The sequence below is a fragment of the Hemitrygon akajei genome, chromosome 2 (assembly GCF_048418815.1).
Source record: "Hemitrygon akajei chromosome 2, sHemAka1.3, whole genome shotgun sequence".
NCBI classification, from domain to species: Eukaryota; Metazoa; Chordata; class Chondrichthyes; order Myliobatiformes; family Dasyatidae; genus Hemitrygon; species Hemitrygon akajei.
The window spans coordinates 152,375,526-152,400,427 of NC_133125.1; the positions used below are offsets into that span (position 1 = coordinate 152,375,526).

The 24,902-nt window shown below is 43.8% G+C and overlaps 1 protein-coding gene across 2 annotated transcripts in view; it reads right to left on the reverse strand.

The window, feature by feature from the left end:
* LOC140716971 (complement C4-like) overlaps window positions 1-24,902 on the reverse strand; it is a 128,260-nt gene that overhangs the window by 24,409 nt on the left and 78,949 nt on the right. For both annotated transcript variants that reach the window (XM_073030173.1, XM_073030181.1), the window contains exons 24-31: window positions 22,917-23,120; window positions 21,467-21,542; window positions 18,856-19,012; window positions 12,106-12,216; window positions 9,854-10,022; window positions 6,682-6,896; window positions 5,585-5,743; window positions 3,359-3,418 (exon numbers count right to left, since the gene is read on the reverse strand). In XM_073030173.1, the coding sequence (XP_072886274.1) occupies window positions 3,359-3,418; window positions 5,585-5,743; window positions 6,682-6,896; window positions 9,854-10,022; window positions 12,106-12,216; window positions 18,856-19,012; window positions 21,467-21,542; window positions 22,917-23,120 (1,151 nt within the window). The remainder of the gene's footprint in view (window positions 1-3,358; window positions 3,419-5,584; window positions 5,744-6,681; window positions 6,897-9,853; window positions 10,023-12,105; window positions 12,217-18,855; window positions 19,013-21,466; window positions 21,543-22,916; window positions 23,121-24,902) is intronic.

Here is a 24,902-nt window from a genome sequence, read left to right on the forward strand (position 1 = left end):
CAAGCTCTCTAGGGTAAACTTCAGGGTGCTGTTCAAGAAAATAGAGACGGTCACCATAATCTTCAGTCTTGCCTTCAATGCTATTCTTGAAAGCCCTCAAAAATGAATGATACTGCAGTGGATCACCATCGAAGATTTGAATCTCTCTTTTAGGCAGAGAGGCAGTGCGTTGTTGTTGCATCACCAAGCTCATTATTTCTGTTTCTGTCTTAATGACCTCCAGTGCAGCATTTAGACCTTTATCATCTGAAACACGGGTGCCATCAAACTGTAAATCAATGTTCTCCAAAGCACCTTGCGCTATTGGATACTGCACAAGTTTGGAGTAACTCTTCAGTGCAGGCTGCAAATGAACTACCTGCTGGGGTTCAAACTCATGGCTCATAGACATTTGACCCTCAGATGAATTCACCTTGACAATGAGCATGCTGGATTTTCTCTGTTCCATGTCAACACCGGAACTGCTCAGCTGGAGTACACTTAGCGCCCACAGCACTTACAGTCCACGGCACCTCAACTCTGGCCATCTTGGCTACAATTTCTTTTTGCAACTTAAGCTGCTCTGCCTGTTCTTCCTGATTTCTCTGAAGCTGTTCCTGTCTCTTTGAAGCTGTTCCACCTTTTTCTCCAAGGCCTGCTTATCCGTCAATATTTGTTTTCTTGCATATAACAGGTAAATCAGCCTCAATTTCAATGCGAATCAATGTGATATTAGATGCACAGGACATCTTACTAACAACAGAACCTGCGCCACTCACATCAGGCACACTGGGTAACTTATCCTGTACCTTTTCAGTTGTCACAGCTGGTTCTCTGACTTTGTAAATATTTTCATTTCCCTCAGGGAGCTGACCTTCAACATGGTATGATTATTTAATTTCTCTTAGTTTCAAGGTCACTGTCTTCTAGTGCGCAAACATCAAAAAACAATGGCAGTTTCAATTCAGCTTTTCAATGACAGAGGTAACTATTTCAATTCTTCAGCATTTCTAACAGAACCGAGCAGCGAACACTTCAGGAACCCACCACGATGGCTTTCACGTCCACGAAATTGGACACACCGACATCTGAACACTTCAAAACTGTGTTTCAAATCCAAACACACAGCATGAAGCAACAAGGAAAGGTTGTTACTTGCCACAAGCTGCTCCAGGCTGATGCCTCCAATTTCTCAGACACATCCAAGTGCTGATGTTCGTTTGGTACACCTGCCAAAATCTTTGCTGACAAAATGTAGTGACAAAACTGATCCAAAATCAAAACTAAAGAATTGCCGCCAGCCTGCGACTTCAGGCGTATTTGTTATATACGTGTGACTCACCCTTATCTCCTATGAAATGATTGTTCCAAATAGTCAAATTCCTTATTTTGATTGTTATTTAAAAATTAGCAAACATACAACAGAACAGAGTGATCTCAGAATAATGGTGAAATCATGGTCCTGATGAAGAGTCTCGGCCCGAAACGTCAACAGTGCTTCTTCCTATAGATGTTGCCTGGCCTGCTGTGTTCCACCAGCATTTTGTGTGTTGTTGTTTGAATTTCCAGCATCTGCAGATTTCCTCGTGTTTGCTCTAGGAATAATGGTGCATAGTTCCCTGAAGGTGGAATCTCATGTGGATAGGGTGGTGAAGAAAGCTTTTGGTGCTGGCCTTTATAAATCAGAGCATTGAGTATTGGAGTTGGGATGTAATGTTAAAATTGTACAAGGCATTGGTGAGGCCAAATTTGGAGTATTGTGCACAGTTCTGGTCACCGAATTATAGGAAGGATGTCAACAAAATAGAGAGAGTACAGAGGAGATTTACTAGAATGTAACCTGGGTTTCAGCACCTAAGTTACAGGGAAAGGTTGAACAAGTTAGGTCTTTATTCTTTGGAGTGTAGAAGGTTGAGGGGGGACTTAATAGAGGTATTTAAAATTATGAGGGGGATAGATAGAGTTGATGTGGATAAGCTTTTTCCATTGAGAGTAGGGGAGATTCAAACAAGAGGACATGAGTTGAGAGTTAAGGGGCAAAAGTTCAGGGGTAACACGAGGGGGAACTTCTTTACTCAGAGAGTGGTAGCTGGTGGAACGAGCCTCCAGTAGAAGTGGTAGAGGCAGGTTCAATATTGTCATTTAAAGTAAAATTGGATAGGTATATGGACAAGAAAGGAATGGAGGGTTATGGGCTGAATGCAGGTGGGTGGGACTAGGTGAGAGTAAGCGTTCGGCACGGACTAGAAGGGCTGAGATGGCCTGTTTCTGTGCTGTCATTGTTATATGGTTATACAATCTTGAAGTGATATTAAATGGTATTAAGTGGTCAGTGAAGTTATGACCTCTGCGGTCCCAAGCTACAAACTGCCATGAAATAAGCAAGAATACAAAACTTATTCCCGTCGCTTTAACCATGCCCTCACTCACCTGATGAATTACCACAATCAATGCGCAACACAGAACACAAAGCAGATACATGGCTCCTACACAGTATCTGGTGTTGCACTGTAGGGAAAGGTCAGTGAGGTGAACAAATAAAGCGGAAGGGCCACCACAAGGTAAATTGAGATACCATGGATTTATCTTTAGCAAAAGAGTTATCTGGTTAAGAGTCAGATAATAATTGGGTAGAAGCTGTCCTTGAGCCTGATAGCATCAGTTCCATTTTATCTTCTACCCAATGCAAGATGAAAGAGGAGAGAATGACTGGAATGGGAGGGGTTTTTGATTATGTTTGCCTTCCAATGCATCGGGAAGTGTGGACAAAGTCCACGGAAGGGAGGCTAGCTTGCACTGGGTTGTGTCCACATCTCACTGCAGTCCTGGGCAGAGTTGCCCTCAAATCCACCCAGATAGGATGCTTTCTCATCCTCATATCCTTCATGTTGGAAAATATTCCACATTCTGCTAAAAATTATGTTTCCCCTGCATTAGTTTAAGTTTGTCAATATGATTGTATGCATGGTCCCCCGATTTTGGGTTCTTGATAAACTGAACACCAGTCCACTTAATTGTCTGCCACTATAAACCATAAATACAGTGACTGCAGGGTGTACCACGTAAAGTGCACTGTGGTTACTCACCCAGGTCATTCCACGAGTTCCTCCTCAACCCACGGCTTCTCCCACCAAGAAAGTGTGTGGGAGCATCACTGCTCCGAGTCACACCCCATCCTGGATTGTAAGTAAGTCAATGATCCGTCAGCGTCACTGAGTCCTAGAGCACCTTCCCAGCAGCACTGGACCTGTTCAAGGAAACAACTCATCCCCCAGCTTCTTAAAGGAAAGCAGTGATGGCCAATGGACATCAGCAATGACCTCACTCTGGGCATGGTTCAAGACTTAATAAAGTTAGAGGCTAGAAAACCTTTACTCACACTGAGTGTTCCGTTTCCTGTGCCCGTCACTTCAACGTTAATATTGTCGCCCAGCTGGAACTGTAAAAGGTAAGTAAAAGGAGAGTGTATTGACACATGTACATGTCTGCATGGGTACAATGATGAACCAAGATGCAGCAGCATCACAGACACAAAGTGTCACGTAAATCACAGCACAATCAATTATACTTTCCTCAAACAAGAACGACCAGATTCCAAAACGAAAGCCCATCGTATTGGAAAGTGGTCAAAGTTGTCATAGTTTAGCTATACTGAGGTAGAGGAACGGTGCCCTAGGAGGGCAGCGTCCATCATTAAGAATCCCCACCACCCAGGACATGCCCTTTTCTCACGTTACCATCAGGAAGGAGGTGCAGATGCCTGAAGGCACACAGCCAGTGAATCAGGAACAGCTTCTTCCTCTCTGCCATCCGATTTCTAAATGGACATTGAACCCATGAACACAACCTTACTCCCTTTTTATTCCTGTGTTTTTTGCACTATTTATTTTAACTTAACTATTTAATAGATACATATATACTTAATGTCCAGCTTTCTTCTCTATGTTATCATGTACTTCATGGTACTGCTGCCGTAAAGTTTACAAGTTTCACGACATATGCCGGTGATATTAAACCTGACTCTGATTCCGATTACGGATCTGCAGGTTGAATGGTTGAAGGGTTGTAGTTGTTTTCGGACCTCGTGCTTGAAGCTGGCACGAGACGGCATGTCCTGGATGGTGAAGATTAATGACGATACAAGCTGCCTTCTCGAGCAGCGCCTCCCAGAGGCACTACCGATGGTGGAGAGGGATGTGTCCGTGATGTATAGGGCTGAGTGCACTTCTCTCTGCAGCTTCTTACATTCCTGTTCATTCAAGTTGCTGCACCAGGTTTTGCAATCGGTCAGGATAATGAAATAGTCGTGGGCAGTGTGACAGGATTGTGTAGTTAGCAACAGGCTAATTCTCTGAACCATGTACAACTGCCACTGTATTTGTTCCGTGGTCAGGATCAAAACAAATTGCCCCCAGATTCCTGTGTTCTCACACTGCAAACCAACTTATGCACTGAGTCACAATTATACAACATGCAAAAAGTCCCTTCAGCCCATCGAATCTATTGGGCACCCAGTTATGCACATCCTACATGAATCCTGTTTTATTCTCTTCACATTCTCATCAGCTATGCCCAGATTCTAACCCTCAGCCATACACCAGGAGCAACTTACAATGGCAAAGCAACCTACCAACCCACATGCCTTTGCGATGCGGGAGGAAACCGGCACTACGTGGAAACTCACACTGTCACAGGGTGAAGGTGCAAACTCCACACAGACAGCGGGAATCAGAATCAAGTTTCATATCACCAGCATAAGTTGTGAAATTTGTTAACTTTGCGGCGGAGGGGCAAAAGCCGTTCCTGAATCACTGAGAGTGAACCTCCTTCCTGATGGCAACAATAAGTAGAGGGCATATCCTGAGTGGTGGGGGTCCTTGAGGACACCACTCCTTGAAGATGTCTTGGATAGGATCTGACGTGGAGGTTGAACATTGCATTCCTCTATATTCTCTTTTATCCTTAGGGAACAGAGCACACAGTGGACACCATCACAAAGCAGGTGACACTGTCTCAGTTGCCCAGCCCACATCCAATCCACTGGGTACTTGATTCCCAACCCACTGCACATCAATGCCCCGGTTTGTCTGTCAGTAAGGAGTCTGCCACCTGTTCCACCCTCACCAGCAACAGGAAGTCCACAGTATTTCTCTGCAGATGAAGAACTTTCTCAACCACTCCTCTGGAATCCCAGGAGGGATTCCAGAAGTACACAGGGGGAAGTAGGTACCTGAAGAAATCTGCACGGGGTAGTGCTGGAAGCTGATACAATAGCGGCATTTAAAGGGCCTTTGGTGAGGTACGTGAACATGCAGAGAGCATGAAGAGATCTGATTTCATTTCATTTATCATCCTGTTCAGCACAGTCATTGTGGGCTGAAGGGCCTGTCCCATGCTGTATTCTTCTACATTCTCTGTTCTAAATGCTTCCGGACTTCCTCCCTGAAGAATATCAAAGCCTCCTAATGTTACAAAGGTATTTCTCGATGCACTTTGTACACTGTCATATTTCAATATGTGCTTTTTATCCTGCAGATGAAATACTGTGAAGTTTCATGAAGAACCAATAAGAAACTCCCGGCCTGTCTTTAGATGCAGTTCCTACCTTCAACTCATCCTGAACCAATGTGTTGCTCCTCTGTATTTTGAGTGTTTTCCCGTGACTTCTCCCAGGGCTGCTGAACTTTAGCTGCATGTTGACCTCTTGAGGTTCAAAAGTTGCAATGCTGTACTCAGACAGCGCCTCCAAGGCAACCGTTGTATCCTTGGCAACAAAGAGGGAGAAGGCGTGAGTTAAACTGCGGCTGCCACTGACCAATGAATTGATTCACTCCAGCTGAATGATGTGATTAATGTGAATCCCAAGTGATGAAATCAGGCACAGCTACAGCCCTCTGGATAAAGTTCAAATTTCTATGTAAACTTATTATCAGAGAACATGCGTGTCACCACATGTATTCTATGGGATTCTCTTTCCTACAGGCATACTCAGCAAATCTAGAGAACAGTCACTGTAAATGCCATCAGTGAGCAACAAGCTGTGCAAATGCAAATATAAATAAATAGCAATAACTATTGAGAGTATGAAGTAACAAGATAAAAATGAAATGTGTGTAGCTATCCTCCTTTGTTCAAGATGTTGAGGGGTAGTAACTATTCTTGAACATGGTGGCTTTTGTACCTTTTACGTGTGAGTGGTTGGCACACTGATTTCCTTTCACCTTCTTCACTGCTTCAATCTGGGTAAAAGTTGGCCATGAGATTTGTCCTAATCTACTTAGGTCATCGGAAGAAACTCTGAGCAAACTAGACTTGTATCTTCAAGGGTGAGAAGCGATTGTATTGAACCATAAGATCCTGAGGGATCTTGACAGAATGGGCGTGGAGACAATGTGGGAGCTTCTAGAAGTCGGGGTCATTGTTCAATGGCCATGGTTACTTAAGAAAGGAGGGGCAAAATTGTTTCAGGAATTGTCAGAATTTGGAGTTGTCTTCCTCAATGGGCAGTGAAAGTGAAGTCTTCAAATATATTTAAGGCAGACAGAGACAGGCTCCTGATATGTAAGGGAGCTGTGGATCAGCAAGGGTAGTGTGGAGATACACTCTCATTTAAAAGAAAACAGTGGTGTCCTCCTTCTCACAGTCTGCTGTCTGCCATTGGGTGTACACTAAGAGGAATGTATTGGTCTATGCGAGATCTACCTGGGTAGAGCGGAATCCACCACCATAGTTCCGTTGTTCCGTTAACCACTTCACAATAGCACTGGCATAATTGAGTTCCCTCATGTGTACAGCTGTCAGCAGTGCATAGGCAGTGGTCTCCACCTCAATAGCTGGTGCCTGTGGGACTTGATTTAGCCGAGTTTCTTTCACAATTAGCACTTTCGGATCGACCTTCCAATAGCGAGTACCCGATCCTGTTTTGTGATTCAAGCACAAGCATGTGGTGAGGAAGAGCACGTTATGGTAACATGAAGACCTGGTGGGGAGGCCACTGAAACCGCTGGTAGAGCCGTTGCCTCACTGCTTGCGAAGCCTTGGTTCGATCCCGACCCCAGGTGCTGACCGTGTGAAGTTTGCACCTTCTCCCTGTGACCAGCTGGGCTTCCCTGAGGCACTCCAGCGTGTAGGTCAGTGGGTTAAATTGCTGCTGTGAATTGTATAGATGAGAGGTGGCTCTTGGGGCAATTGACAAGAATATTGGGAGATAAAAATTGGATCCATTGAAATATGAGCTAACCGGTCGGCAAGGATTCGATGGGCTGAAGGGCATATTTCTGTACTGTATTACTCTGTTGCTGCATACACAGATGTAGAGGACACAAGGTTCTGTTGTCAGTAGCAGCCTCGATGTGTTAGATTGCAGTCTGGTAGAGGGAACTAGTTGTGCAATGTCTCTGTGAATGATCTTGGTGGAGTGGTTGACAGAACAGCTGTTACACAAACATTTCAGAGCCAGAATCAGGTTTGCTAACACATGTCACTGAAGTTGGCATTTTGTGGCAACAGAAGAGGGCAAAACAAGAAAAATAACTATAAATTGCAATAATAAATCAGTCTGCTATGCCTCCATTGGTCGGGGTTGACTGTGGAAGTTGCATCTTAGCTGTCAACATTATCGATACACGAGCCAGGGAAATACGATAGGGAGAGCAAGCTGTTGCCCATGCAGCAGACTCCCTCTCTCCACACAGCTGATGAAAGCAGAGGAACGGCAGAGACTGATACGATTTGCACCAGTGGGCGTTACAGGAGTTGCCCGTCACTTTTCAACTCAACCTAGGACTGTCTTAGGGACTTTAGCTCCAGATTTTTTCCACGGGGTTTACTCCCAAAGCCTTCCCCATAGCTGCAGAGTTTGAGATCAGAGTTTTCCTTCTCCTAGATAAGCTGCCAAGCATGGCTGACAAACCCCATCTGCTCAATAGGTACAGAAACAAATGAATCAATGAATGAAGAAACAAACAAGTATATAGATAGTTAGACGGATGGACAGACAGATAGGTAGGTAGGTAGACAGATAGGTAGGCAGATAAATAGGTGGGGGTAGGTAGACAGCTAGACAGATAAGTAGGTAGGTAGGTAGGTAGGTGGGCTGATAGATAGGTGGATAGTAAGGTAGGTGGATAGATAGACACAGTAGATGATAAACAGTGCCACTGATGAATAGTTCAACATTTCAAGTGCCTCCTAATGGTACTACCATTTATTGTATGCTTTCCCCACACGTCAGGTCTCCCAAAGTGCAACACCTTGCACTAGTCCTAATTAAATTCTATCTGCTATTTCTAACCTTCCCCTCCTCCACCCCCTATATCCTGATGTATTCTGTGACAAGCCACTACTTTCCACAAATCCACCCTCCCCCCATATCGTGGTGTATTCCGTGACAAACCTCTTTACTTTCCACAAATCCACCCTCCCCCCATATCCTGGTGTATTCCGTGACAAACCTCTTTACTTTCCACAAATCCACCCTCCCCCCATATCCTGGTGTATTCCGTGACAAACCTCTTTACTTTCCACAAATCCACCCTCCCCCCATATCCTGGTGTATTCCGTGACAAACCTCTTTACTTTCCACAAATTCACCCTCCCCCCATATCCTGGTGTATTCCGTGACAAACCTCTTTACTTTCCACAAATCTACCCTCCCCCCATATCCTGGTGTATTCCGTGACAAACCTCTTTACTTTCCACAAATCCACCCTCCCCCCATATCCTGGTGTATTCCGTGACAAACCTCTTTACTTTCCACAAATCCACCCTCCCCCCATATCCTGGTGTATTCCGTGGCAAACCTCTTTACTTTCCACAAATCCACCCTCCCCCCATATCCTGGTGTATTCCGTGACAAACCTCTTTACTTTCCACAAATCCACCCTCCCCCCATATCCTGGTGTATTCCATGACAAACCTCTTTACTTTCCACAAATCCACCCTCCCCCCATATCCTGGTGTATTCCGTGACAAACCTCTTTACTTTCCACAAATCCACCCTCCCCCCAATATCCTGGTGTATTCCATGACAAACCTCTTTACTTTCCACAAATCTACCCTCCCCCCATATCCTGGTGTATTCCGTGACAAACCTCTTTACTTTCCACAAATCCACCCTCCCCCCATATCCTGGTGTATTCCGTGACAAACCTCTTTACTTTCCACAAATCCACCCTCCCCCCAATATCCTGGTGTATTCCGTGACAAACCTCTTTACTTTCCACAAATCCACCCTCCCCCCAATATCCTGGTGTATTCCATGACAAACCTCTTTACTTTCCACAAATCCACCCTCCCCCCATATCCTGGTGTATTCCGTGACAAACCTCTTTACTTTCCACAAATCCACCCTCCCCATGATGCCATCCACAAGACAGCCGAGAAATTAGAATTATTGAAGAAAGAGTTGGTCGTTGTTTCAGAATGCTCCAAATGAGACAATAAATATAAGCACACAACTGGATACACACGCACGCATTTTGTTATTTGCACGGTTGGTACACAAGTGGTATCCATTACAGATTAGCCATAGAATCACTCACACCTTCAAGTAGTTGTATAGAGGACAGAATCAGGGCACTTCAGCCTATCATGCCAATGCTAACCATAAAGATATTAACGACTCTATTCCGATTTATATTATACAGTGCTATGGCTCATGTTCTATGCCTTGGGAGTCAAATTTTTGTCCAGATACCTCTTCAGTGTCTGCCTCTGCTGTGGCCTCAGGCAGTGAGTTCCAAATGCCAAGTGCCTTCTGGGTGAGATCCTCTCTAAGCCTCTTACCCCTTTCCCAACCCGTGCCCTCTTATTTTAGATGCTCAACATTGCACTACTCCAACAGCCAGCGATTGGAAAGGACTTTGAAAGTTACCTTTGTCATAAGTTTCCAAGCCTTTCAGCTTTTCAAATGCCGCCTGCGCTTCAAAACTGGTCGGGTCGAACAAGGTGAGAGCATAGGAGGTGATGGCAAGTGCGTATGGCCTCTGAATAGACTCAACTTTGCCGAAGAGGTATCGCACTGCCTTGTTGATGCTGTCTTCCTGCAACGGGCAAGTGGTTGGGAGAGAGGAATGAACAGTGTCAGTCACCACACTGGCACACATTTCGTTCCATTAAAGCTGATGAGAAGTGTGCAAGAGACCAAGGCAACTATAAGCCATCCACATTTCTACATAACGCAGTAATAAGGTGGAGTATTTTTGTTCTGAAAAGCATTATGCTTCAGCAAGATTTCAGTTACCTCTTCAAGAGTTTCATATTCAAAAATCTATTCTCTCTTCTCCCCCTCCGAAAAGCTTGAGAACACACATCACCAGCTTCTACCCTGTAGTGAAAAGCCTCTCAAACAGATCTCGTATGATGAAGATAAATCCTTGATGTCTCAGTCTACCTCGACATGGCCATTGCATCTTATTTGTTTGGTGGCTCTGCATGTTCTCTCTAACTTCAATGCTGTGTTCTCCACTCAGTTATTATTTTTCCTTTTGTTCTACCTCGACGTACTCGTGTGGGGAATAATTAGCCTCTATGATATGCAGAACAAGTTTTAAAACTGCAAAACTGGAGGTAATGGGTGATCCTGCGCCAAGCGCTTCTTATGCTGCTTTGGATGGCAGTTCATATTGAAGGTGGACACGTTGACTGAGACAGGGAAGGTCTCCTCTCCTGATCTGCCTAGCAACACCAGGAAGGCATGCTCTCTATTGGATGGGTGTGGCTCCAACTGCACTGAAGAAGTCCGGGACAAAGCCGCATGATCTACCACAGCGGCTGCAGTGACAGCCATATGCAAAACAGACTGCGATTACTCAGACCGTAATTACTCACCCAACCACACCTTCCAAACCCATGGGGCTGGTCACCAGTAACCCCTGAAGAAATTAATGAACCACATGGATGAAACTAGCACTCTTCTCCAGAGTGATTTACTTAACTCAGTTTTAAGTCTCAGCTAGGAAGATGAATGTCTGTGACACTGGTTGGTAAAACGGACTTGTAAACAGTAATAAACAAGAAGCAAGTGTTTTTTCAGTGTGCATTGGGCTGAACAGACATTACATTGGCCAACCCTTGCCGTCCTTGCAAATGAGTGCCAAGCTCTGATACCAATGTAATGTGATATTAAAGAACAAAACTTTTCCAAATATATTACTTTGTGGTAATTCCAGAGTCACTGACAGGACCAGCGGTCATAGTCTACATCAAATGCCCTCCAGAAGGTGCTGGTGAGCTATCTACTTGAGCCACTGCACTTTGCGCAATTCCGGAAATCAGGCACATCGACGGCTCCAGATCGGTGATGTATTTGCAAGTCAGGATGGTGTGATGTGGAGGGAAACCTAGGTGTGGCCCTGTTCCCATGGAGCAGTCTGTGCAAGTACGTGCAGTGCGTTTTGAAGAGCGGTTTCCCCTTGGGGTGTCAGGAGCTGACCCTGACCTAGTCCAGCCACCATACTGTTTACGTGGCTGACCCAGTTGAGTTTTGGGTCAATGAGATGTTAACTATGAGAGACTGGGTGACTGGAGTGACAGTGAATGCAAAAGGTAAGATGGACACATTTTCCCTTATGGACATAGTCATTGTATGGTGTAAACATTACTTGTCACATAACAATGGATGCCTAAATGTTACCGGTTCCTTTGCTCCTTGCAGACACATGCTGCTTCAAAAACAGTAGTGCAACAGGTAGAGCTGCTACCTCACTGCGCCAAAGTGGCAGGTTCGATCACAACCTCCGGTGCTGTCCGTGTGGAGTTTACAAGTTCTCACATATCCCAACATGAGCAGTTTCGTGAGTTAACTGGCCACTGCAGATTGCCACTTGTGTGTGAGACTGAGGGGTAGAATTTGTGGGGAGATTATGGGAATGTGGGGAGGATTAAAAATTGGGATTAATGTTGATTTGGTGTTGGTGGATGGTTGGGTGGTGAACTGTACGTTTCTGTGGGCCATGACTCTCTCGTTGTCCTGCATGGTTTGGTGTGCATTTCAGCCAGTCAGTTCCCAGCTATCCAATTAGTCTGGTATGCACTCTTCAAGAGCGTCTTTTCCCAATTATCCCCCCATGCACTTGACAATCCTGTACCAAGGATGTGGTGTAAATACATCATGTCAAGACTCACCACTTCTTGCTTTTCCTCCATGTTGTCTGCAAAGGACGGCAGAGAATGCACCAGAGCAATGGTGATGAAAGCAGTCAAGGAAATCTTATACTCTACCCCGCCAACTCCGCCCTAAGGTAAAAGATGAGAGATCAGGCATTAAGATTTTCAATTGACTACAAAAAGAAAAGATATCATTATCCCTGCAGTCTTGCAGAATCTCCTTACAATGAACAATGCCCTTACCTGGTTGTAGGTGGTTCAATGGAGCAAAGAGCATAGGACACTACAGCACAGGTAAAGACTTCAACACTCAATGTTAATTACTAAGAGATTGGGAGGTTAGACTCCATTTATTACTTGGAATATGTGTTTCTACATGTTAACCGTTATTAAAGTATTCCTGATCTCTATAAAAAATATAAAAATATTTAAAAAACACTCAATGTTCTGTTGTATTAAATAAACTAATGACATCCAATCTCTTGTGTTCCACATGGTTCATAATGCTGAGCCTTTATTAGACACTAATCAGGACACACTTGGAATATTGTCAACAGTATTGGGCCCATATCTTAGAAAGGATATGTGTCATTGGAAGTCCAAGGAAGGTTCACGAGAATGATTCTGAGAATGAGGGATTAACGTATGAGGAGCACTTGGCAGCTTTAGGCCTGTACTCACCAGAATTTAGAAAAATGCTGGGGGCATCTCATTGAAACCTACTGAATGTTGAAAGGACTAGATAGAAACATAGAAAGCCTACAGCACAATACAGACCCTTCGGCCCACAAAGTTGTGCCGAACATGTCCTTACCTTAAAAATTGCTAGGCTTACCCATAGCCCTCTATTTTTCTAAGCTCCATGTACCTATCCAAAAGTCTCCTTAAAAGACCCTATCACTCTGAGCACCGGCGCCCCACAAGGCTGTGTACTCAGCCCCCTGCTGTACTCACTGTACACCCATGATTGTGTAGCCAAGTTTCCATCAAACTCAATATATAAGTTTGCTGATGACACCACAATTGTAGGCTGTATCATGGGTAATGATGAGTCTGAGTACAGAGAGGAAATTAAGAACCTGGTGGCATGGTGTGAAGACATTAACCTATCCTTCAACGTCAGCAAGACGAAGGAATTGGTTGTTGACTTCAGAAGGAGTAGCAGACCGCACAACCCCATCTACATCAGTGGTGCGCAGGTGGAACAGGTCGAAAGCTTTAAGTTCCTTGGGGTGAATATGACAAATGACCTGACTTGGTCTAACCAAGCAGAGTCCATTGCCAAGAAGACCCACCAGCGCCTTTACTTCCTGAGAAAGCTGAAGAAAACCCTCACTAATTTTAATAGGTGCACCGTAAAAAGCATTCTTCTAGGGTGCATTACAACCTGGTATGGAAGTTGTCCTGTCCAAGACTGGAAGAAGCTGCAGAAGATTGTGAACATAGCCCAGCACATCACACAAACCAATCTTCCATCCTTGGACTTACTTTACACCGTACGCTGTCGGAGCAGTGCTGCCAGGATAATCAAGGACAAGACCCACCCAGCCAACACACTTTTTGTTCCACTTCCCTCCGGGAGAAGGTTCAGGAGCATGAAGATTCATACGGCCAGATTTGGGAACAGCTTCTTTCCAACTGTGATAAGACTGCTGAACAATGTAGCCATTTGTACATTGGGGAGACCCACTGCAGACTGGGAGACCGTTTCGCCAAACACCGGTGCTCAGTCCTCCAGCAGTGGCGGGATCTCCCTGTGGCCACACACTTCAGTTCCACAGACCACTCCCACTCCGACATGTCTGTCCATGGCCTCCTCTACTGTCAAGATGAGGCCGTGCACAGGTCGATGGAGCAAGACCTTATCTCCCGCCTGGGTAGCCTCCTACCTGCCGGCATGAACATTCAACTCACAGACCTCCATTGATACCCCTGCCCCCCCTTACCCCCATCTCTGTCTATTATTTCAGTCTGGTTCTCTTTCTCTCTCTTTTTTCCCCCTTCACTATAAATCTACCCCCAGCCCTACCTTTCTTTCTCTTTTATTTCCCATAATTCTCCACCTTCCCCCCCAGCCCATTTCCCTCCAACCTATCACTTCCTAGCTCTCTACTTTATCCCTTCCCCCCACTTCTTATCCCCCCTCGTCCATCCCATGTTACTTCACTCCTGATGAAGGGTTTCGACCCGAAACGTCGTCACTACCTCCTCCCATAGATGCTGTCTGGCCTGCTGAGTTCTGCCAGCAGCTTGTGTTTTTATTTATTTCCAGCATCTGCAGACTCACTCGTGTTGCCTTTGAACATCCTTGTAAATCTCCTCTGCACTCTTTCAATGGTTTCCACATCCTTCCTGTAGTGAGGCGACCAGAACTGAGCACAGTACTCCAAGTGGGGTATGACCAGGGTCCTATATAGCTGCAACATTACCTCTCGGCTCCTAAATTCAATTCCATGATTGATGAAGGCCAATACACCGTACGCCTTCTTAACCACAGAGTCAACCTGCGCAGCTGCTTTGAGCATCCTATGGACTTGGACCCCAAGATCCCTCTGATCCTCCACACTGCCAAAAGTCTTACCATTAATACTATATTCTGCCATCATATTTGACCTATCAAAATAAACCACCTCACACTTATGTGCGTTGAAACCCATCTGCCACTTCCCAGCCCGGATTTTCATCTTATCAATGTCCCGCTGTAACCTCTGACAGCCCTCCATACTATCTACAACACCTCCAACCTCTTTGTCATTAGCAAACTTACTAACTCATCCCTCCACTTCCTCATCCAGGTCATTTATAAAAATCTTGAAGAGTAAGGGTCCTGGAACAGATCCCTGAGGCACCCCACTGGTCACCGACCTCATGCAGAATATGACCCGTCTACAACCACTCTTTGCCTCCTGTGGGCAAGGCAGTTCTGGATCCACAGAGCAATGTCCCCTTGGATCCCATGCCTCCTTACTTTCCCAATAAGCCTTGCATGAGGCACCTTATCAAATGCCTTGCTGAAATCCATATACACTACATCTACTCTTCTTCCTTCATCAATGTGTTTAGTCACATCCTCAAAAAAATCAGTCAGGCTCCTACGGCACGACCTGCCCTTGACAAAGCCATGCTGACTTCTCCTAATCATATTATACCTCTCCTAATGTTCATCAATCCTGCCTCTCAGGATCTTCTCCATCAACTTACCAACCACTGAAGTAAGACTCACTGGTCTATAATTTCCTGGGCTATCTCTCCCGTACTTTTCCCTGAGAACATCTGTTTCCTATTTAAGCTTCCAATTTCCTGCCTGATAGGGTGGATGTAGAGAGAATGTGTCCTTTGGTGGGGGTATCAAGAACTGGAGGGCAGGGGGACATCACGTGATGACGTAGGATCGAGACGCAGGGACCCAGCTCTCCCGTAAAAAGTTAATAAATTAATGTTTAAATAAGAAAAGTTAGTCAATACTTTCTAAAAGTTACTTATAAATGACTCCGGACTGTGTCAAGCTATGCCTCAAAGAAGGAAGATGAAGAAAACTAATACCGGGAAGACTACGCTTACAACCTGTTGAAGAGAAAGAAGCCTTATGGGAAAAGGGTTATAAATTTACAATGCGTCATCCAGCAACACTGATAATTTTTTTGGAGGAGGGAAAATTTTTTTTTTCCGATTATCGAAAAGCGGAGGAGTTTGTACAAGAACTTCCATCTATTCGCTAATTACACATAGAGGCTTCCAAACGTAATGGATTAAAGATGAAGATAGACCCAAGGAACAGAAGTGATGGACATTTATGGATATTATAGAAGAGAAAAGCAAAATTTTAGAAATACTAAATGAGAACAGTATTTTTTTTTCTCTTCTTATACATATACTTTTTTATGTTGCGGGGGGGCTGGGAGGCTGTGGATCAGTTACTGCGGGATTCACGTGTGTAATCATGGCGGTTGCCATGACCCGTACAGCAGAGGGGGGTAATGTGTTTTTTTTTCCCACAACATTAGTAGGGGGGTATTTTGGTTTTTTTTCTTTATATTTTAATTTTTTTCTATCTTTTTGCCTGGATGATTGGTGGGGACACACATAGCAACACGGAGATTTTTATAAAGATTTCCCAGGATACCACGAAAGTGGAAAGATTAGGTATTATTATAGATTGGAGTAATATAATTAAAAAAAATAATGACTAATCTACTAAATTTTTTAAGTTTTAATGTTAATGGGCTTAATGGGCCAGTAAAAAGAAAAAGAATTTTAACATATATTAAAAAAAATGAGAACTCCGTGGAGCATGTGGGGGATCTTCCAACATCCAGGCATTCCCTTTTTTTTTCTTTCTTATTTTTTTAATAGGGATGTTAGGGGGGAGGGGTTAAGGGGAGGGGGGCTGGGTAACACTTTTTTTTCATACACATTTATTCTGTAACTATTTAAAAACAATAAAAAAAGTTAAAAAAAAAAAGAACTGGAGGGCATATAGCCTCAAAATGGAGGGGTGACACTTTAGAACAGAGGCAAGGGGGAATTCTTTTCGCCAGAGAGTAGTGAGTCTGTGGAATGCTCTGCCACAGACTATGGTGGAGGCCAAGTCCATGGGTATATTTAAGGCAGAAGTTGATAGTTTCCTGATTAGTCAGGGCATCAAAGGATGTGGCAAGAAGGCAGGTGTATGGGGTTGGGTGGGATCCGGGATCAGCCATGGTGGAATAGCAGAGCAGACTTGATGGGCTGAATAGCCTAATTCTGCTCCTATGTTTTATGCTCTTATGGTCTGCATTCTCTACACATTCTTGTGCATCTCTAAGCCTGTTAAATGCCTCTATCATGCCTGCACCTCTGGCAGCAGTTTCCAGACACCTACCACTCTCTGTTTTAAAAAGAAACCTTGCCCACACATGTCATTTGAACTTTCCCCCTCTCACCTTAAATGCATGTGGAGGAGATTTTTCCTATGTCAGGGGAGTCTAAGACCAGAGGATGCAGCCTCAGAATATAGGGACATCTATTTAGAAAGGAAATGAGAGGAATTTCTTTAGCCAGAGAGTGGTGAATCTGTGGAATTCATTGCTCAGGCAGCCGTGGACAATGCCATTGGGTATATTTAAGGCAGAAGTTGATAGGTTCTTGATTAGTCAGGGCATGAGAGGTTATGTGGAGAAGGCAGGAGATTGGAGACTGACAGGAAAATGAATCAGCCATGATGAAATGGTGAAGCAAACTCGATGGGCCAAATGTTCTAATTCTGTTCCTCTTATCTTTAGCCTCTATGATCTTGTTACATATGACAATAATAATGCAATAACACTGCCAATGGTTATTGATCCAAAGATCCTGAAAGGTCCCTTTTCTTTAAAAGGCATGAACTCCAGGATTTGTTGACTATTGGGTCAATCTGATATGATCTATCTAATCTGATAAAAGTTTATTAAAGCATGACACTCAGAGTGCATGGACAGCCAGTGTCTTACTGCCATGGTCAAAATGTGTAATACGGGAGGGTATAGATTATAGATGCATAGGGATTCTTTAAATGAGCCACACAGAGAGTGATAGCTGCCAGGAATGTACTACTGCGGATTGTGGTGGTGTTATTCATGTGGTCCTTAGGTGTAGAAGAATGGAGATGAGAGAAATGTGGACATTGTGTAGGAAGAAGTGATTGGGTGTCATTAACAATCAGTTCGACACAACATAGTGGTCTAAAGAGCCTGTTTTGTGCTATATAATGGTCTATATTAACCATTGAACCCCAGTGTAATTCCCAAACAATACAAGACCAACCTCATCATAGATTTCACTAGTGACTGACAGACAAGGACATTGGACTCTATGAAGGAAGTTAAGACCTCTTCTGAATTATGGTACATTATTTCAGTGTTTAAATTATCTATGTTTTAGATTTTTAGTTTGTGTTTATATTTATTTGTGTTTCAGATTTCTTTGCCTTTTCATGTATTCACATTTCAGGTTTTGAGCTTTTCTTTCAAATTATTAATTTGAACAATAGTTTTTAAAAAGTGCCTGACACTCAATATCAGTGAGAAGTCTTGCAGTCATCAGGACAGTGCTGGGATGGCCATTCTCTCTGGAACAACACTGGGCATGCTGCCACAGAGGCTAGACTCCAGAGACAGGCTTGGAATGGACAACCGTGGAACTTGAGGGGGATGTTGTCCACATGCGGTGGGGTGGAGGGTATCAGTGACTACAGACCCTTTGGTCTCTCCAGAGAAGGGTATGGTGGCGTTATGTCTCTGTATTGCCAATGCAATGGTCTGCTTCCCCAGCTCAGGTCCAGATGCAAAGCTTTGGTGTGGGAAAGTTACCCAGGGCAACCATCATAGAATGCTTACAGTGGATAAGAAGGCAGTTTGCTCTCTCTGTTGTTTATAATCAGAGCATGTATGAGCAGAGGATTCAGAGAAATTCTGAGGGCCAGTTGATTCCACACAAAGTGAGGTTGGAATCCAGAACAAACTTCCTGATGAGTTGTTTAGGCAGAGACTCTCCCAACATGTCGGTGACTTCTAGAATGGCCAAGTACAGAGGGTGAGCAGTATTCACACAGACTGTGAGTCGATGGTTGATATGGACACTGGCTATATCAAGATCATTTTGAGCTTAATGTCTCACCTGTTGGGCTGAAGGAGGTGGGGAGCGGAGAGACTTTAAAATTTCACCTGACTTTAGCCTCTATTGAAGCTAGTAAGAGTAGTAATGGAAGAAAATTTCAGACAGACAGATAGATGATACGAACGCTTCTACAACCTGCATTTCTCGGTGGTACACTGGGTTGGGGTCCTTGAATTGTCCAGTCACTTCTTGGCTTCTAACCAAATACAAGGCAGATTGCTGAACATGTTCCCTCCGTATGTAGATCTGCTTCTGAACTATTGAAAGTATCTTTGTAACAAATGCTGTCAGCCTGAAAAGTGCAACAGAGAAGTTGTTATTGAGTTAGAAAGCCAACCAGTATGCAGGCCACTGATAAACTTCTAGAGGAACCCAATAAGTCAAGTAGCATCTATGTCTGTGTCTGTGTAAGTGTGTAGGGGTGGTGGGGGGAATTGTTGCTGTTTGGATCGAAATCTTGCATCAAGACAGAGAGGGGAGATGGGCAGTCTAGAGAGGAGAAGGGAAAAGGGTGAGCAGGAGCCCACAGTGATCAGTGGACCAGGAAAGGGTAAAAGACGATGGTCAGATCTTGCCATGTATGGGAAGGGAGTTGCAGAGGAAGGCAGTGGCAGCTGGGTGATACATGGGGGCCAATAAAGAGGGTGAGAAATAAGCAAGAACACACACACACACACACACACACACACACACACACACACACACACACACACACACACACACACACACACACACACACACACACACACACACACACACACACACACACACACACACACATCTTAACATAATTTGCTTTTTTAAATTTTGTATTGCAATGTATTGCTACCGCAAACAAAAAATTTCACGACATACACCAGTAATATTAAATGTGATTGTGATTGTCTTTCTGAATTTCAACCATTTGGGGAAAGGAATATGACAGATGGAGTCAGAGCCAGATAGTCATAGAGTCATAGAAAACTACAGCACAGAAACTTTACCCTTGCTAAAGTCCTTTGGCCCATCTAGTCCGTGCAAACCATTCAAACTGCCTAGCCCATCAACCATCACTGAGACAACAGCCCTCCTTACCCGTGCCATCCATATACCCATCTAAACTTCACTTAAACATTGAAATCAAGCTCATATGCACCACTTGCACTGGCAGCTAGTTCCACACTCTCGTGAACCTTTGAGTTACAAAGCTTCCCCTCATTTTCCTCTTAAACTTTTCACTTTTCACCCTTACCACATCACCTCGAGTTGTAGTCTGAATTTATTGCCAGGACTGAAATGGCCCTGTATTGGGGAGTTAGGAGTCTTAAGTTGGATGGTTACTATAGACCTGAATGGGAAGGAGGACCGAGTTCCTCTCTTGAAGGATATTGGTGAATGAAGTGGGTTTTTCCAGCATCTGGTAATTTTGTGGTTACTGTTACAGAGACAAACAGTAGATCTAGTTAATTGCTTGTATTTCAATCCCTGATGTAGAATGTGACCTCATCTCTCTAAATCAGTGGTCCAGAACTACCTGAGAGTGCATTCGTAATCCTGCAGTACAGCTGAGACTTGGCCAGGAGTAAGAGGTAGCACAAATACCCTCCAACAGATGAACATTCTAGCAAACCTCTACAGATGTCCTGTTGCAAGTGTCCTGACTGGTTACAGCAAGGTCTGGTGTAGCAACTTGAATGAGCAGGGAAATACTGTAACTAGGTTCAGAGAGTAGTGGACTCCGTCCAATACATCATGAGCACGTACTGTCCCTCCCAACTACTGGGAGTATCTACAGGAGGCAATGCACCAGGAAGGCTACATCTTTTATCGACGATCCCCATCATGCTACATTCTTGCAGCTAGTGTCAGGCAGGAGGCACAGAAGCCTGAAATCCCACACCATCAGGTTCAATGACAGCTACTTCCCTTCAACCATCCGGCAGAACCATATTCAGCTCGTCAAAATAGCAAAACTATGACTATTTTACACAACAATGGATTTTGCATTTCTTGTTATAATTGTGTTCTTTCTTGTAATCTTCCAACAAACACAAAACGCTGGTGGAGCTCAGCAGGCCAGGCAGCGTCCATGGAAAAGAGTAAATCCAAAACCCTTCATCAGGACCGGAGAACAAAGATGAGAAGTCAGAATAAGAAGTTGGGGGAAAGGGAGGAAGAAATACAAGGTGGTAGGTGACAGGTGAAACCTGGAAAGGGGGAGGGGTAGAATAAAGAAATTGATTGGTGAAAGAGATAAAGGGCTGGAGAAGGGGAAATCTGATAGGAGAAGACTGAAGGCCACGGAAGAAGGAGAGGAGCACCAGAGGGAGGTGATTGGCAGGTAAGGAGATAAGGTGAGAGAGGGGAACAGGAATGGAGAATGGTGAAGGAGAGGAAGGGAGCCAGTTACTGGAAGTTTGAGAAATCAACGTTCATGCCATCAGGCTAAAGGCTACCGAGACAGAATATAAGGTGTTGTTCCTCCAACTTGAGCGTGCCCTCCATTCGGAAGTAGAGGAGGCCGTGGACTGACATGTTGGAATGTGAATGGGAAGTAGAATTGAAATGGGTGGCCACTGGGAGATCCTACTTTATCTGGCATTGTTATGCTTAACTTATGTTTTTCATGTAAATGTTGTGTATCTGTAGCCATACCTGGGCTGCTGCTGCAAGTAAGTTTGTATAGAACCTGTGCGCACATGTACTTGAGCAGGTGACAGCAAACTCAACTTTGATAGAAAGTGTACTTTGTGGGTGTGCTACATACCAGGTGCTGCTGGGAGTGTGCTTCCAGGTTCCATATGAACCATCTGGCTTTTTAAATTCCAGAATCCGCTTGTACCCTGTAAATGAAACACCAGGTCTGAAAAATGTGCTCCCAAACAATTGTATCACGTAACTGGCTTGGTCAGAGAGATGGTATGTCCACAGAGCTAATGGTGAGAGCTCTGGTTCATTGGCTCATAGATGCAAGTGCTGACAAGGGAGACCAAACTTGCCCAGCCCTCTTTCCTCTCTCACCTCCCTCTGCTTTCCTCCTCCAGTCCCTTTCCTCACTCTCTCTCCTTCCCTTTCTCACACTTCCACATCTTCCCACTGTCTGTTTCCAACCCCCCCACCTGCCTTCTTTCCTCCACTCCTCTATCCTACACTTCCCCTCCCTCTGCCCTCCCTTCCTTGTCTCCCTTAACCTACCTCCTTCTGCTATTACTCTACCTCCTCCATCCTCCCTTTGCACCACAAACATCTCTACAAGAAGAGCAAGAAGGAGATAGAAAACAGAGTGAATGTGAACACTCCTTCTACCTCTCCTCCCCCTGCCCACTGCTCTTTCTTCCTCCCACTGCCAGCTCCAGAGCCTCTCTTGTAGTTTACCTCCTGGCCTCCCTCTAACCTTTCTTTTCTTTTTGCTCTGCAGCTCTGTTGCCATTTTCCCCTTCTTCTATCTTCTAGCTCCTGCATCATCCCCTTCTTATGGATAACGTAGTAGCTGATATAGCCACCAGGGAGCAACGTGTGTTCCCGACCTCCTGCACTGTCTGTGTGGAGCTTGCACGTTCATCCTGTGACCGCCTGCGTTTCCCCTGAGATCCTCTGTTTTCATCCACAAGGTATGTGACAGGAAGGTTAATTTGTCACTGTAAATTACCCCTAGCATGCGGGTGAAGGGAAGAACCTTGGTGCTAGATGCTGAGAATGTGGGGAGAATAAAATTGGGTTAATGAGATAGGGTGGTAATGGTTGGCACACACACAGTCAGAGTCCCTGTTACTCTGCTGTACAACTGTCCAATTGAAATCAAATCTTTCTACTTTGGTCATTTGCCTGCTTCCTGATAGAGGCATAGTCAGCGTCCACAGGCAGAATCATTTTCCCTACAGTCAAAATAACAAATAACCAAGAACATGCACTTCAGGTGCGAGGGGGTCGGAATAAAGGAAGTGTAGGGTAAGATTTTATTACATGAAGGATGATGGGTGCTTTAAGTTGCCGGCTAGGGGAGGTGCTGGAAATGTATATGACAGTAGCATTGAAGAGGCTGTTAGACACATGAATGTGTAGGGAATGGAGAGATACGGATCATGCGTAGTGAGTCAGTCTGATTCAGCTATGCGTTCAGCACAGACATTAAGGTCTATTCCTGTGCTGGCCTGATGTGTGCACTATAAGTGGCAGTGGTGTGTGTGTTCAGAAAGCTAACACCTAGTAGTCTCCACCTGTTTCAACATGTTGCAGAGCTTCGTCCTTGCGTTCGGCTTTCAGTGAGATCCACTGCTCGCTCCTGTCCAGGTAGTTAACAGCAAAGACAGTAGGTGCCATGTAGAAAGAGGTTTGCTCGGCACAGCCTCTCGGCAACCGTATGAGTTTGTCAATTCCTTCTGGATCCAAGGTGTTCTCCACTGTTTCTCCAAGTACTTCGCCTGTATAAAAAATTGTCAGTGAACAGGGTTTCAAAGTTCAACGTCAAGTTTATTGTCAATGGCCAACCCAAAGCATAAACGCATGAAAATTCACTCTTAGCAGCAGCAACTCTGTGCATCATAGGCATGGCAAACTTAATGACATAAACTAAAAGTTTCTTAAATTATACAGGACAAAATGAACAAGAATAAGTGAAAGTTGAGGGAAATATAGTTGTGGGAACAAAACTGAGTTCTTTCAGGTCCTGACATGTAAAACTTCGACAAATTCGTATAGGTATGTGGTGGAGAGTACATTGACTGGCTGTACCACAGCCTGGTATGGAAACACCAATGCCCTTGAATGGAAAATCCTGCAAAAAGTCGTGGATACAGCCCAGTCCATCAGGGGTAATGTCCTCCCCACCATTCAGCACATCTTTACAAAACATTGTCACAGTTCTCGCTGCTGCCATCATGGCGATTACTTTAGGACTCGGACTTTGTTAATTTTATTAAGGAACAACTTGATTTCTTCTTTTCAACAAACTTTACAGAAGAAATTTCCAATGGGGTATTATGGGATACATTTAAAACATACATCCATGGGCAAATTATATCATATTCTGCTGGACTGAAAAAACAAATTAATAATGAAATCTGTATGTTGATTGATAAGATCAAAGAAATCGACAAGAAATATTCTATTGCTCCTAGTAAGGAGCTTTATAAAAAGAGGGTTGAACTTCAAATGGAGCATAGTTTACTTTTAGCATCCTCGATTGAAAATCAATTAATTAAAACTAGGTTTAATTTTATGTTCATGGTGATAAATCTGGTAAATTATTGGCTCATCAAATGAAATCTTCAGTTAAATGTCAGATTATTAAGTTTCATAGATGAGATGGAACTCTGACAGTTGATCATGATGAGATAAACAAATCTTTTCAAGAATTTTATACCTCTTTATAGCAATCAGAATTTCCTGATGACCCCACTATAATTCACAAATTTTTAAGGAAATTGAATATACCAAAATTATCACCCAATGAACTAGCATTAGATGCTCCCATTATGGAACAAGAAATGAAGGATGCTATTTTCTCGATGATTTCAGGTAAAGCAACTGGTCCGGATGGCTACACAGTAGAATTTTTTAAATCCTTCTCTATTATACTTTCTCCTGGTTATGTAGAATCTTTAAGGATGCATTATTTATAGGTAAATTACTACAATATTTTTTATGGTGCTTCTATTTCTCTAATTCTTAAAAAATATAAGGATCCTACTGAATGTGCATCATATAGGCCTATATCCTTATTGAATGTGGACTCTTAAGATTTTTTCTAAAATATTGACAACTAGATTGGAGAATGTATTACCTCAAATCATTTCTGTCAACCAGACCAGATTTATTAAAAATAGCTATTTATCTTTCTGTATTTGGCGATCAATGAATATTGTTTTTACTCCTTCATCTAGAATTCTAGATTGTGTCATCTCATTGGACGCCAAGAAACTGTTTGATAGAGTTGAATGGGCATACCTATTCAGCACACTTGAGAAAGTTAATTTTAGCTCAAAATTTATATCATGGATTAAATTGATATATCATACCCCTTCGGCTTCAGTACTTACCAATAATCTAAGATCTCCCTTTTTTCAGTTGTTTCGTGGCAGTAGGCAAGGTTATCCGCTTAGTCCATTGCTTTTTGATATTGCCCTGGAAACTTTAGCTATTGCTATTCGCGACTCACCTACTATACTTGGCATTTCCCGTGGGAATGTGATACATAAATTATC